Genomic DNA, 16,077 nt, shown 5'->3' on the forward strand with positions numbered 1-16,077 from the left:
GGGAATTTTGGGGGAAAAATAGGGAATTTTTTGGATTTTGGGGGAATTTTGGGCAATTTTTTCTTAGTTTTGGGGGAATTTTGGGGAAATTTGGGAAAATTTGGGGGAATTTTGGGGGATTTGGGGAATTTGGGGGAATTTTGGAGGAGATTTGGGGGATTTTTCAGAATTTTGGGGGGAATTTTGGGGGAAATTTGAGGAAATTTGGGGGGAAATTGGGATTTTTTTGGATTTTGGGGGAATTTGGGGAAAATTTGGGGGAATTTTGGGGGATTTGGGAAAATTTTGGGAGATTTGGGGGGAATTTTGGGGGAAAAATTGGGAATTTTTTGGATTTTGGGGGAATTTGGGGGAATTTTGGGGAAAATTTGAGGGAAAATTGGGGAATTTTGAGGGAATTTGAGGAAATTTGGGGAATTTTGGGGGATTTGGGAAAAATTTGAGGGAAATTCGGGAAAATTTGGGGGAATTTTGGGGGATTTTGGGGGAATTTGGGGAATTTTGTGGTAAAATTTCAGGAGTTTTGGGGATAATTTGGGGGATTTGGGAGAATTGGGGAAAAATTTGGGGAAAATGGGGGAATTTTGGGGAATTTGGGGAATATTGGGAGAAATTTGGGAAAATTTGGGGGATTTTGGGGGAATTGGGGGGAAAATTTAGGGAATTTTGGGGCAAAATTTGGGGGATTTTGGAGAGTTTTGGGGAAATTTGGGAGAAAATTTGGGAGGATTTGGGGAAATTTGGGGGATTTTGGGAAAAATTGGGGGATTTTGGAGGATTTTGGGGAAATTTGGGAAAAAATTGGGGGAATTAGGGAAAATTTGGGGGAATTTTGTCGGAATTGGGAAAATTTTGGGGGAAATTTGGGGATTTTGGGGAAAATTTGGGGAAATTTGGGGAAATTTGGGGGAATTTTGGAGGAGATTTGGGGGAAAAAATTGGAGGAATTTTGGGGAAATTTGGGGGATTTGGAGAAAATTTGGGGAGATTTGGGGGATTTTGGGGGAAATTTGTGATAATTTGGGAAATTTCAGGGGGAAAAATTGGGGAAATTGGAGAATTTGGGGGAAATTTCGAGAAATTTGGGAATTTTGGGGGTAATTTGTGACTTTCGGGGGAAATTTAGAGAATTTTGGGAGAAATTTGGAAAAATTGGAGGGATTTTGGAGGATTTTGGGGAAATTTCGGGGAATTTGGGGAAAATTTGGGGGAATTAAGGAAAATTTGGGAAAAATATGGGGAATTTTGGAGGAGATTTGGGGGATTTTGGGGGAATTTGGGGGAGATTTGGGAGAATTTGGGAAAATTTGGGGCATTTGGGGGAAAATCTTTAATTGTTTTTTTTTGCAGCTCCCGCGACCTCGGCGTAGCCACGCCCCCTGCACGAGGCCACGCCCATTTCCGGGTTAAGCCCCGCCCACCCGGTTGAATAGTCACTCACTTCCGGGTTTAAGCTCCTCCCACCTGGAATGAAGCCCCGCCCACCCGGAACAAGACTCCGCTCACTTCCGGGTTAAGCCCCGCCCACCCGGAATGAGGCCACACTCACTTCCGGGTTAAGCCCCGCCCCCTTTGGGCCAAGCCCCGCCCCCGGTGCATGAAAATCCCCCCAAAAACCGAAATTTGGGGGAAAATTCGGGGGATTTCCCCTCCCCCCCTGCACGGAGACAACACACCCCAAAAATACCCCAAAATACCCCCAAAATACCCCAAAAAATACACAAAAATAGCCCAAAAAATACTCCAAAAAATACTCCCAAAATACCCCAAAAAATCCCCAAAAAACCCCAATAATACCCCAAAAAATACTCCCAAAATACCCCAAAAATCCCTCAAAAATCCCCCCCCAAAAAAACCCCCAAAATCCCCAAAAAATCCCAAAAAATAATATTAAAAAATCACCCCAAAAATCCCCAAAAAATCCCCAAAAATAAAAAAAAAAATCGCCCCAAAAAATCCCCAAAACATTCCCCCCAAAAAAATCACAAAAATCCCCCCAAAAATACCCCAAAAACCCCCCAAAATACCTCAAAAATACACAAAATTACCCCAAAAATACCTAAAAAAAATTACACAAAAATACCCCCAAAATACCCCAAAAAATACCTCAAAAAATACCCCAAAAATCCCCCAAAATACACAAAAATACCCAAAAAAATCCCTCAAAAATCCCCTCAAAATACCCCCAAAAATACCCCAAAATACCCCCCCAAAATACCCCCAAATCCCAAAAAATCCCCAAAGAAACCCCTAAAAAGCCACAATAATAACCTCAAAAAATCCCCCCCAAAAAACCCCCAAAAAATCCACCAAAAAACCCATAAAAATCCACAAAAAAATCCCAAATAAACTCCCCGAAAAACCCCACAAAAAAATCCCAAAAAATCCCAAAAAAATCCCCCCAAAAATCCCAAAAAACCCCCATAAAAAACCCCCAAAAATCCCCCTCAAAAAACCCCAAAAATTCTAAAAAAAAATAATCCCCCTCCAAAAATCCAAAAAAAATCCCCCCCAAAAAACCGAAAAATGGCCCCCAAAAAACCCGAAAAAATCCTCAAAAAAACCCCCAAAATCCTCTACAAAAAAATCCCAAAAATTCCCAAAAAATCCCCCCAAAAATCTCCCCAAAAATCCCAAAAAAATCCCCCCAAAAAACCCCCAAAAATCCCAAGAAATCCCCTCAAAAAAATCCCAAAAACCCCCAAAAATACAAAAAAAAAATCCCCCCAAAAATCTCCAAAAAATCCCCCCAAAAGTCCCCAAATAAACTCCAAAAAATCCCTCCAAAAAAACCCAGCAAAAAATCCTAAAAAAATCTCCCCCCCAAAAAAAACCCCCAAAATCCCCGAAAAAATAAAATAAAAAACCCAACAAATCAAAGCTCCCCAAATCCTCCAAAAATCCCAAATAATCCCCCCAAAAATACCAAAAAAATCAAAAAAAAACCCCAAAAATCGCCACAAAAAAAAAAAATCTCAAAAAAACCCCCTCAAATATCCCAAAAAATTCCAAAAAAAGCCCAAAAGTCCAAAAAACATCCCAAAAATCCCCCCAAAAATCCCAAAAAATCCCCCAAAAATCCTCCCAAAAAAACCCCACAAAAAACCCAAAAAACCTCCAAAAATCCTCAAAAAATCCCCCCCAAAAATCCCAAAAATCCCCCCAAAAATCCCCAAAAAACTCCACAAAAAAAAATATCCCAAATTCCCCCCCAAAATTCCCCAAAAACCCCAAAAAATTCCCCCAAAATCCCCAAAAAAACCACAAAAACCCCAAAAAATCCCCCCCAAAATCCCAAAAAAATCCCAAAAAATCCCCCAAAAAACACCAAAAAAATCCCCCAAAAAAATCCAAAAAAATCCAAAAAAATCCAAAAAAATTCCCCCCAAAAACCCCAAAAAATAAATTAAAAAAACCCCAAAAATCCACAAAAAAATCCCAAAAAAACACCTAAAAAATCCTGAAAAAAATAACCCAGAACCGCCAAAAAGTCTCAAAAAATCCCCCCAAAAATCACCAAAAAAATCCAATAAAAAAATCCCCAAAAATCCCCCCAAATCCCCTAAAAAATCCCAAAAAAACCCCCCAAAAAATCCCAAAAAATCCCCTAAAAATCCCCAAAACGCGCCAAAAAAATCCCCAAAAATCCCCCCTAAAATCCCCAAAAAATCCCCAAAATATTCCCAAAAAATCACAAAAAAATGCCCAGAAAATCCCCAAAATTCGCCCAAAAAATCCCTAAAAAAACCCCCAAAATCCCCCAAAAAATCCCCCAAAAATCAAAAAAAAATCCCCTAAAAAATCCCAAAAAACACCAAAAAAATCCCCAAAAAATTCCCCCCAAAAAAATGAATTAAAAAAACCCCAAAAATGCACAATAAATCCCAAAAACCACCTAAAAATCCTGAAAAAAAACCCCCCAGAACCCCCAAAAAGTCCCAAAAATCCCCCCAGAAATCACCAAAAAAATCCCCAAAATATTCCCCAAAAATCACAAAAAAATCCCCAAAAAATCCCCAAAAAATCCCTAAAAAACCCCCAAAATATCCCAAAAAATCCCAAAAAAACCCCACAAAAAACCCAAAAAAATCCCCCAAAAAATCCCCCAAAAACACCAAAAAAATCCAAAAAATTCCCCCAACAAATAAATTTTAAAAAAAACCTCAAAAAATCCACAAAAAATCCCAAAAAACACCTAAAAAATCCTGAATAAAAAACCCCAGAACTCCCAAAAAGTCCCAAAAATCCCCCCAAAAATCACCAAAAAAATAAAAAAAAAAACCCCAAAAATCCCCTAAAAAATCCCAAAAAACCCCCCCAAAAATCCAAAAAAAATCCCCTAAAAATCCCCCAAATTCCCCCCAAAAATCCCTAAAAAAACCCCAAAATATCCCAAAAAATCCCCCAAAAAAACCCCAAAATATCCCAAAAAAATCCCCAAAAAACCCCACAAAAAATCCAAAAAAATCCCCAAAAAATCCCCAAAAAATCCCCCCAAAAAATCCCCTAAAAAAACCCCCCAAAAATTCCCCAAAAAACCCCACAAAAACTCCAAAAAATCCCCCCAAAAATCACCAAAAAAATTTAAAAAAAATCCCCAAAAATCCCCTGAAAAATCCCCCAAAAAATCCCTAAAACCACAAAAAAAATCCAAAAAAATTCCCCCCAAAAAACCCAAAAAATAAATTAAAAAATCCACAATAAATCCCAAAAAACACCAAAAAAATCCCCCCCCAAATCCCCAAAATTCCCCCCAAAAATCCCTAAAAAAACCCCCAAAATATCCCCAAAAAATCCCCAAAAAATCCCAAAAAAATCCCCCAAAAAATCCCAAAAATCACCAAAAAAATAAAAAAAAATCCCCCAAAATCCCCCAAAAAATCTCCCCAAAAAACCCCCCAAAAATCCCTAAAAATCCCCCCAAAATCCCCAAAAAATTCCCCAAAAAACCCCAAAATCCCCCCCCCCAAAAAAAAAATTGCACTTTTCACACTCGGGACCCTCAAAAAATATTTGGGGACCCCAAAAAATGCACTTTGACCCCCCTGGGAACCCAAAAAAATAAAAAAATTGGGGAAAACAAAAAAAAAAAAAAGGGAAAATTCCCCCCCAAAAAAATAAATTTGGGGAAACACCAAAAAATGGGAAAATTCCCAAAAAATAAATTTTGGGGAAACACCAAAAAAATGGGAAAATTATAAAAAAAAAAAAAAAAAAAAAATTGGGGAAACCAAAAAAATGGGAAAATTCCCAAAAAAATAAAAAATTTGGGAAACCCAAAAAAATGGGGAAAAAAAAAATTTGGGGAAACCCCCAAAAATGGGAAATTTCAAAAAAAAAAAAAAAAAAAAATTTGGGGAAACACCAAAAAATGGGAAAAATTCCCCAAAAAAATTTGGGGAAACACCAAAAAACCCACCCGGGACCCCCCAAAAAAATGAAATTTTCCAAAAATTTGGGGTGAAAACCCCCCAAAAAAAGCACTTTGAGAGTCGGGAGAGCCCCAAAAAATTTGGGAATTTTCCAAAAAAATTTGGGGAAATTTTCCCAAAAAAAAAAAAAGGTCCCAAAAAAGGGGGGAGGGGCCTCAGGGTGGGGGAGGGGCGGGTTTGGGGCCCCCCAAAAATAAAAAAGGGAATAAAAGAGGAGAAAACGGCCCTGGGGGTGTGGACTGGTCATTGTGCCCCAAAATTCCCCAAAATTCCCCAAATTTACCCCAAAATTCCCAAATTCCAAAAAAAATTCCCCAAAATCCCAACCCCAGGAGCCCAAAATGCCCCAAAATGCCCCAAAATCCAAACGTGGGATCCCCAAAATTTCCCGAAATTCCCCCAAAATTTCAACCCAGGACCCCCAAAATTCCCCCAAATTCCCCAAATTCCAACCCAGGACCCCCAAAATTCCCCCAAATTTTCCCAAATGGCCCCAAAATTCCCCCAAATCCCAAACTGGGATCCCAAAATTCCCCCAAATTCCCCCAAATGGCCCCAAAATTCCCCCAAATTCACACCCAGGACCCCCCAAATCCCCCAAATTTCCCAAAGTTTCCCCAAAATCCCAAACTGGGACCCTCAAATTCCCCCCAAATGCCCCAAATTTCCCCAAAATTCCCTGAAATCCCAACCTGGGATCCCAAAATCCCCAAAATTCCAAAAAATTCCCAAAAATTCCCCCAAATTCCAACCCAGGACCCCCAAAATTCCCCCAAATTTCCCAAAGTTTCCCCAAAATCTCAACCCAGGGAACCCCAAAATTCCCCAAAATTTTCCCAAAATCCCCCAAATCCCAAACTGGGATCCCAAAATTCCCCCAAATTTTCCCGAAATTCTCCCAAATTCCAACCCTGGGACCCTCAAATTCCCCCAAAATTCCCAAATTTCCCCAAAATTCCCCCAAAATCCCAACCTGGGACACACAGAATTCCCCAAATTCCCCCCAAATCCCCAAAATCCCCCCCAAATTTCTCCAAATTCCAAACTGGGATCCCAAAATTCCCAAATTCCCCCCAAAATTCCCTGAAATCCCAACCCGGGATCCCCAAAATGCCAAAATTTCCCCCAAATTCTCCAAAATTCCCAACCCCGGGATCCTCAAATGGCCCCAAACGCCCAAAATTCCCAAATTTCCCCCAAAATTTCCCCAAAATTCCAAACTGGGACCCCCAAAATTCCCCCAAATTTCCCAAAGTTTCCCCAAAATCTCAAACCTGGGACCCCCAAAATTCCCCAAAAATGCCTCAAAATTCCCCAAATTCCAACCCAGGACCCCCAAAATCCCCAAATTTCCCAAAGTTTCCCCAAAATCTCAACCCAGGGACCCCCAAAATTCCCCCAAATTGCCCCAAAATCCCCCAAATCCCAAACTGAGACACCCCAAATTCCCCCAAATTTTCCCAAAATTACCCAAAATTCTCCCAAATCTCAACCCGAGAACCCCAAAATTCCCCCAAATTTCCCCAAATTCCAACCCAGGACCCCCAAAATTCCCCCAAATTCCCCCAAATGGCCCCAAAAATCCCCCAAATTCACACCCAGGACCCCCAAAATCCCCCAAATTTCCCAAAGTTTCCCCAAAATCCCAAACTGGGATCCCAAAATTCCCCAAAATGTTCCCAAATCGCCCCAAAATTCCTCCAAATTCCAACCCAGGACCCCAAAAATCCCCAAAATTCCCCAAAATCCCAATCCGGGATCCCAAAATGCCAAAATTTCCCCCAAATTCTCCAAAATTCCCAACCCCGGGATCCCCAATTCCCCCAAATGCCCAAAATTCCCAAATTTCCCCCAAAATTCCCTGAAATCCCAACCCTGGGACCCCCAAAATCCCCAAAATTTCCCAAAGTTTCCCCAAAATTCCAACCCTGGGGCTCTCAAATTCCCCCAAAATTCCCAAATTCCCCCAAAATTTCCCCAAATCCCAAACTGGGACACCCCAAATTTCCCCAAAGTTTTCCCGAATTTACTCAAAATTCTCCCAAATTCCAACCCGGGACCCTCAAAATCCCCAAATTTCCCAAAGTTTCCCCAAAATCCCAACCCAGGACCCCCAAAATCCCCAAAATTTCAAAAAAATTCCCCAAAATCCCAAATCCGGGATCCCAAAATTCCCCAAATTCCAAACTTGGGATCCCAAAATCCCCAAAATTTCCCAAAGTTTCCCCAAAATCCCAAATCTGGGATCCCAAAATCCCCCAAATCCCAACGTGGGAGCCCCAAAATTCCCCAAATTTTTCTGAAATTTCCCCAAAATTCCAACCCAGGACCCCCAAAATTCCCCCAAATTTTCCCAAATAGCCCCAAAATCCCCCCAAATTCCAACTCAGGACCCTCAAAATCCCCAAATTTCCCAAAGTTTCCCCAAAATCTCAACCCGGGACCCCCAAAATTCCCCCAAAATTCCCCAAATCCCAAACTGGGATCCCAAAATTCCCCCAAATTTTCCCAAATGGCCCCAAAATTCTCCCAAATTCCAACTCAGGACACCCAAAATACCCAAAATTTCCCCAAATTCTCCCAAATCTCAACCCTGGGACCCCTAAACTCCACCTGGGTCACCCCAAATTCTCCCCAAATCCCCAAAATTCACCCCAAAATCCCCCAAAATTCCATCCCGGGACCCCCAAATTCCCCCCTGGCGATCCCAAAATTCCCCAAAATCCCCAAAATTCCCCCGGAATTTCCCAAAATTCCCGAAAATTCCCCAAATCCCCCCCCGTCCCCCCCCCCAAAACGCGCGTCGGTCTCGCCCGCCATGGAATGACGTCATGGGGCGGGGTCTATGCGGGTGCCGTTCGCTGATTGGTTGGAACGGGCTGGGCGGTGGCGCTGATTGGTTGGGGGCGGAGCGGCGGCGCTGATTGGTTGGGGAGGGTCCGAGCGGCAGGGATTGGTTACTGAGGGACGCGTCGGCGGTGCTGATTGGTCACGGTGGGGTGGGCGGGGCTTATAACCGGAAGTGTCGCGCGGGGCGCTCCCAGTGCTCCCAGTTCAGGCCCGGCGGTCCCAGTTAGAGCCCGGGGCCCCAAATATCGCGAGATCCCCGCGCCCTCCCATTGGAGGAGAGCGCTGGTGGTGAGCGGAAGTGACGTCAGCGGCCGGGAAATAAAGCGGCGGCGGCAGCGCAGGAACCGCGGTGAGAACTGGGGGGGACTGGGAGGGACTGGGATAAACTGGGATGGACTGGGGGGGACTGGGAGGGAACTGGGATAAACTGGGTGGGGACTGGGATAAACTGGGTGGGGACTGGGAGGGACTGGGGGGGACTGGGATCAACTGGGTTAAACTGGGAGTGGCTCGGAGGGACTGGGGACACTTTAAGGACCGCGGGGCACGACGGGAGTTGTAGTCCCGGAAGTAACTGCAGTCTGTGGGGCGCGGGGCACGATGGGAGTTGTAGTCCCGGAAGTGGCTCCTTAGCGCCCCCTGTCGGTCACTGCGGGCTCCGCCCCCACATTGAGGGAACTGGGGGGAACTGGTTTGGACTGGTTTATACTGGTCCATACTGGTCCATACTGGTCCATACTGGTCCATACTGGTCCATACTGGTCTATACTGGTCCGTACTGGTCCATACTGGTCCATACTGGTCCGTACTGGTCCATACTGGTCCATACTGGTCCATACTGGTCCATACTGGTCCGTACTGGTCCGTACTGGTCCGTACTGGTCCATACTGGTCCATACTGGTCCATACTGGTCCGTACTGGTCCATACTGGTCCATACTGGTCTACACTGGTCCATACTGGTCTACACTGGTCCATACTGGTCTATACTGGTCCGTACTGGTCCATACTGGTCTATACTGGTCCACACTGGTTTATACTGGTCCATACTGGTCCATACTGGTCCGTACTGGTCCGTACTGGTCCATACTGGTCCGTACTGGTCCATACTGGTCCATACTGGTCCGTACTGGTCCATACTGGTCCATACTGGTCCATACTGGTCCGTACTGGTTCTCACTGCTCTGTCCATTACAGATGAACCTCGAGCGCGTCTCCAATGAGGAGAAGCTGGAGCTGTGCCGGAAATACTACCTGGGTGAGTGACCACTGAGTGACCACTGAGTGACCACTGAGTGACCACTGACCACTGACCACTGAGTGACCCTGAGTGACCACTGACCACTGAGTGACCACTGACCACTGAGTGACCACTGACCACTGAGTGACCCTGAGTGACCACTGACCACTGAGTGAACCTGAGTGACCACTGACCACTGACCAATGAGTGACCCTGAGTGACCCTGAGTGACCACTGAGTGACCACTGAGTGACCACTGACCACTGAGTGACCATGAGTGACCCTGAGTGACCACTGAGTGACCCTGAGTGACCACTGAGTGACCACTGACCACTGAGTGACCACTGAGTGACCACTGAGTGACCACTGACCACTGACCAATGAGTGACCACTGACCACTGAGTGACCACTGAGTGACCACTGACCAATGAGTGACCACTGACCACTGAGTGACCACTGACCAATGAGTGACCACTGAGTGACCACTGACCAATGAGTGACCACTGAGTGACAAGTGACCAACTGACCACTGACCAGTGAGTGACCCTGAATGGCCACTGATCAACTGATAGAGTGGCCACTGACCACTGAGTGACCACTGAGTGATGAGTGACCAACTGACAACTGACCAGTGAGTGATCACTGACCACTAAATGACCAGTGAGTGACCACTGACACTGACCACTGACAAATGACCAACTGACCACTGACCAACTGACCAATGAGTGACCTCTAAGTGACCACAGCAGTGATCAGAGTGACCGGAGTGAGTGACCACAGAGTGACCACAGAGTGACCAATGGCCTCGTCACAGAGTGACCAGGGGTGACCAGAAGTGACCAGAGTGACCACAGAGTGACCAATGGCCTGGCCACAGAGGGACCACAGAGTGACCACAGAGTGACCACAGAGTGACCAATGGCCTGGCCACAGAGTGACCAATGGCCTGGCCACAGAGTGACCACAGAGTGACCAATGGCCTGGCCACAGAGTGACCAATGGAATGACCACAGAGTGACCACAGAGTGACCACAGAGTGACCAATGAGTGACCACAGCATGGCTGGGCAGTGACCAATGAGTGACCACAGTGACCACAGAGTGACCAATGAGTGACCACAGAGTGACCAATGAGTGACCAGTGAGTGACCATGGAGTGACCGGAAGTGCCCATTGGACTGACCCATGGAATGACCACGGGATGACCGGTGAGTGACCAATGGAGTGACCAGTGGAGTGACCACAGAGTGACCATGGCCTGGCCATGGGGTGACCACAGAGTGACCGGCAGTGACCAGGGAGTGACCAATGAGTGACCACTGAGTGACCAGTGAGTGACCAATGAGTGACCATGGAGTGGCCACAGAGTGACCATTGACTGTCCACGGGGTGACCAATGAGTGACTGGCAGTGACGAATGAGTGACCAATGAGTGACCAATGCAGTGACCAGTGGAGTGACCATAGAGTGACCATGGCCTGGCCATGGGGTGACCACAGAGTGACCACTGAGTGACCAATGAGTGACCAATGCAATGACCAATGAGTGACCACAGAGTGACCAATGAGTGACCAATGAGTGACCAGAAGTGCCCATTGGACTGACCCATGGAATGACCACAGGATGACCAGTGAGTGACCAGGGAGTGACCAGGGAGTGACCACAGAGTGACCAATGAGTGACCAATGGAGTGACCAGTGGGTGACCAATGAGTGACCACTGAGTGACCAATGAGTGACCAATGAGTGACCAATGCAGTGACCAATGAGTGACCAGAAGTGCCCATTGGACTGACCCATGGAATGACCACGGGATGACCAATGAGTGACCAGTGAGTGACCAATGGAGTGACCAATGAGTGACCAATGAGTGACCAATGGAGTGACCAGTGAGTGACCACTGAGTAACCAATGAGTGACCAATGAGTGACCACAGAGTGACCACAGAGTGACCACTGCACTGCCCCCACCTGCCCCATGGGAAGGGGCGTGGCCACACCTGCCTGGGCGTGTCCAGGTGTGTCATTACCTGTCCCAGGTGTATCTCACCTGTATTTACTTGTCCAGGTGTGTCTATACCTGTCCCAGGTGTATCCAGGTGTGTCTCAGGTGTATCTCAGGTGTATTTACCTGTATTTACCTGTCTCAGGTGTATCTCAGGTGTATCTCAGGTGTATTTACCTGTCCCAGGTGTGTGTTACCTGTATTTACCTGTCCCAGGTGTATCTCAGGTGTATCTCAGGTGTATTTACCTGTATTTACCTGTGCCCAGGTGTGTGTTCCCTGTCCCCAAGTGTGTCATTACCTGTCCCAGATGTGTCCTTACCTGTATTTACCTGTCCAGGTGTGTCATTATCTGTCCAGGTGTGTATTTACCTGTCCGAGGTGTATTTACCTGTCTCAGGTATGTCTTTACCTGTATTTACTTGTCCAGGTGTGTCTATACCTGTCCCAGGTGTATCCAGGTGTGTCTCAGGTGTATCTCAGGTGTATTTACCTGTATTTACCTGTCTCAGGTGTATTTACCTGTATTTACCTGTCTCAGGTGTATTTACCTGTCCCAGGTGTGTGTTACCTGTCCAGGTGTGTGTTACCTGTATTTACCTGTCCCAGGTGTGTCCCAGGTGTAGTTCAGATGTGCCATTACCTGTCCAGGTGTATCTCAGGTGTGTCTCAGGTGTATCTCAGGTGTATTTACCTGTATTTACTTGTCCCAGGTATATTTACCTGTCCCAGGTGTGTGTTCCCTGTCCAGGTGTGTCATTACCTGTCCCAGGTGTGTGTTCCCTGTCCAGGTGTGTGTTACCTGCCCAGGTGTGTCATTACCTGTCCCAGGTGTGTCATTACCTGTATTTACCTGGCCCAGATGTATCCCAGGTGTATTTACCTGGCCCAGGTGTGTGTTACCTGTATTTACCTGTTCTGTGTGTGTCTGTACCTGTCCCAGGTGTATCCCAGGTTTACCCAGGTGTCCCCAGGTGTGTCATTACCTGTCATTACCTGTCCCAGGTGTGTCCTCACCTGTATTTACTTGTCCAGGTGTGTGTTTACCTGTCCCAGATGTATCTCAGGTGTGTTTTTACCTGTCCCAGGTGTGTCATTACCTGTGTTTACCTGTCCCAGGTGGGTTCCTGCTGCTGCCCTTCCTGTGGTTGGTGAACGTGGTTTGGTTTGTGTGTGTTACCTGTCCCAGGTGTGTGTTACCTGTCCCAGGTGTGTGTTTACCTGTCCCAGGTGTGTCATTACCTGTCCCCAGGTGTGTCCTTACCGTATTTACCTGTCCCAGGTCTATCTCAGGTGTGTCATTACCTGTCCCAGGTGTGTCCTTACCGTATTTACCTGTCCCAGGTGTATCTCAGGTGTGTCCCAGGTGTGTTACCTGTCTCAGGTGTGTCATTACCTGTCCCAGGTGTATCTCAGGTGTTGTCATTACCTGTCTCAGGTGTGTCATTACCTGTCCCAGGTGGGTTCCTGCTGCTGCCGTTCCTGTGGTTGGTGAATGTGGTTTGGTTTGTGTGTCTGTACCTGTCCCAGGTGTGTCTGTACCTGTATTTACCTGCCCCAGGTGTATCTCAGGTGTGTCATTACCTGTCCCAGGTGTGTGTTTACCTGTCCCAGGTGTGTCTCAGGTGTGTCATCACCTGTCCCAGGTGTGTGTTTACCTGTCCCAGGTGTATCTCAGGTGTGTCATTACCTGTCCCAGGTGTGTGTTTACCTGTCCCAGGTGTGTTACCTGTCTCAGGTGTGTCATTACCTGTCCCAGGTGGGTTCCTGCTGCTGCCCTTCCTGTGGTTGGTGAACGTGGTTTGGTTTGTGTGTGTTACCTGTCTCAGGTGTGTCTGTACCTGTATTTACCTGTCCCAGGTGTGTGTTACCTGTCTCAGGTGTGTCTGTACCTGTATTTACCTGTCCCAGGTGTGTGTTACCTGTCTCAGGTGTGTTTTCCCTGTCCCAGGTGTGTCATTACCTGTGTTTACCTGTCCCAGGTGTGTGTTCCCTGTCTCAGGTGTGTTTTCCCTGTCCCAGGTGTGTCATTACCTGTGTTTACCTGTCCCAGGTGGGTTCCTGCTGCTCCCTTTCCTGTGGTTGGTGAACGTGGTTTGGTTTTTCCGGGAGGCCTTTCTGGCCCCGCCCTTCGGGGAACAGCCCCAGGATCAAACGCTGTGAGAACTGCGGGTTCTGGAACCTTCCGGGGGAATTTGGGGGATTTGGGGAAGATTTGGGGGATTTGGGGAAATTTGGGGGAATTTAAGGGCTTTGGGAGGAATTTGGGGGGAATTTTGGGTCAGTTTTGGGTGATTTTGGGGCCAGTTTTGGGTCAGTTTTGGGTGATTTTGGGATTTTTTTGGTGGTTTTTGTGTCACTTTTGGGGATGGTTTTTTGGGTGATTTTGAGGCAGTTTTTGGGGCAGTTTTGGGTCTGTTTTGGGTGATTTTGGGTGGTTTTTGGGCAGTTTTTGGGTCACTTTAGGCTGATTTTGGGGCAGTTTTGAGTCAGTTTTGGTTCAACTTTTGGGGTGATTTTGTGGCGATTTTGGGGCAGTTTTGGGGCAGTTTTTGGTCAGTTTTGGGGGCAGTTTTTGGGGTGATTTTGAGACAGTTTTTGGGTCAGTTTTGGGTGATTTTGCAATTTTTTTTGGTGGATTTTGGGTCAGTTTTGGGCTGATTTGGGGGTGGTTTTTTGGGTGATTTTGGGGTAATTTTTGGGTCAGTTTTGGATGATTTTGGGGCAGTTTTGGGTGTTTTTGGGGCGGTTTTTTCGGGTGATTTGGTGTAGTTTTTTGGGTGGTTTTTTGGTGGGTTTTGGGTGATTTTGGGATGAATTTTGGGTCAATTTTGGTATTTTTTTTTTGGGTCACTTTTGATAGATTTTGGGACACTTTTTGGGGCAGGTTTTGGGTGATTTTGGGGGTGTTTTTTTGGGTAATTTTGGGTCAGTTTTGGGTCACTTTTGGTTGATTTTGGGTTGGTTTTTGGGCTGGTTTTTTGGCTGATTTTTGGGGCAGTTTTGGGGCAGTTTTTGGGGCAGTTTTTGGAGTGATTTTTTGGTGATTTTGGGTCAATTTTGGGTCAAATTTTGAGTGATTTTGGAGCAGTTTTTGGGTGATTCTGGGGCATTTTTGGGGCAGTTTTTGGGGTCCGTTTTTGGGACAATTTTGGGTGATTTTGGGTGATTTTTTGGTGGTTTTTGGGTCATTTTTCAGCTGATTTTGGGGTGTTTTTTGGGGTGATCTTGGGATGGACTTTGGGTCAGTTTTGGGTGATTTTGGGGCAGTTTTGGGGCAGTTTTGGGTCAGCTTGGGGCAGTTTTTTGGTGATTTTGGGATGACTTTTGGGTCAGTTTTGGGGTGATTTTGGGGCAGTTTGGGGACATTTTTGGGTCAGTTTCTGGGTCATTTTTTGGGGCAGTTTTGGGGTGATTTGGGGTCAGTTTTTGGAGGTGCTTTTGGGGCAATTTTGGGTCACTTTTTGAAGTGATTTTGGGGCAGTTTTGGGATGATTTTTGGGTGATTTTGGGGCAGTTTTTGGGATGATTTTGGGACAAATTTTGGGGTTATTTTGGGCAGTTTTGGGGTGATTTTTGTGTCCCTTTTGTCCGATTTTCTGTATTTTGTCCCATTCCAGACGTGCTGCGGTCGGCGCTGGGGGCGGGGCTCTGGGGGCTGGGCCTGGGGCTGTGGGTGGGGCTCTTCCAAACCCGCCGCGGCCAATGGGGAGCCCTGGGCGACGCCCTCAGCTTCACCCAGCCAATGGGAGAGCCTGAGCCACCACCGGCCAATGGGAGAGCGGCAAGGTGAGGGCGGGGCTGGAACCGGCCAATGGGAGAGGGCGGGGGCGGGGCTTTGGCCTCATAAGGGGTGGGGCTTCTTCCAGCGAATGGGAGAGGGGGCAGGGCTTAGAGCAGCCAATTAGAAAAGGAGAAAGGAGGGGCTTGAAGGAGCCAATAAGGCTGAAATTGGGGGCGTGGCCTAAAGCAGCCAATGGCAGAGGGGGAGATGTTGGGGGCGGGGCATAAAAGAGCCAATGGGAGAGCCCTGAGAGTGGGCGGGCCTTGGAGGGACCAATAGGAAAGAGGCAGGGCTAAACTTGGCCAATGGAAAGTCAGAAAAGGGGTGGAGTTTAGAGCAGCCAATAGGAGAATTCAGAAAGGGGGCAGGTCCTGAAGGAGCCAATGAGAGAGCCCTGAGGGGGCGGGGCCTAAAGTGACCAATGGGAGAGGCCTGAGAGGGGGTGGGGCTGGAAGGAGCCAATGGGAGATGGGAAGGGGCGGGGCTTCACCTTTACCCACCAATAGGAGAGAGCTCACAGGGGGTGGGGCCTCAATAGGCCAATGGCAGAGCCTGAAACTGGGGGCGGGGCTTGGAGCAGCCAATGGGAGAATTCATGGGCGGGGCTTAGAGCAGCACCCAAAATGGGCGTGGCCTCTAAAAGGGGGGCGTGGCCTCACCGCCCCTGACCCCTCCCCTTCTCTCTCCCCACAGCAGCGATGACGTCATCACCCCACAGAAGCCCCGCCCCTTTTCCCAAATAAAGCCACTGACCACGCCCACAGGCTGAC

The 16,077-nt window shown here is 47.0% G+C and overlaps 1 protein-coding gene across 1 annotated transcript; it reads left to right on the forward strand.

Annotated features, from left to right (window-relative positions):
• Positions 1 to 8,437: 8,437 nt before the first annotated feature.
• Positions 8,438 to 16,076, forward strand: PSENEN (presenilin enhancer, gamma-secretase subunit; the record flags this gene model as incomplete). The annotated part of the gene is given in 6 exon segments (XM_083880684.1): positions 8,438 to 8,631; positions 9,479 to 9,539; positions 13,577 to 13,671; positions 13,673 to 13,682; positions 15,144 to 15,312; positions 16,001 to 16,076. Coding segments are annotated over 5 exon segments (411 nt in total). The 5' UTR covers positions 8,438 to 8,631.
• Between the last annotated feature and the right edge of the window lies 1 nt (position 16,077).

This window comes from Zosterops lateralis (genome assembly GCF_965231275.1).
Source record: "Zosterops lateralis genome assembly, chromosome: 31".
NCBI lineage: Eukaryota > Metazoa > Chordata > Aves > Passeriformes > Zosteropidae > Zosterops > Zosterops lateralis.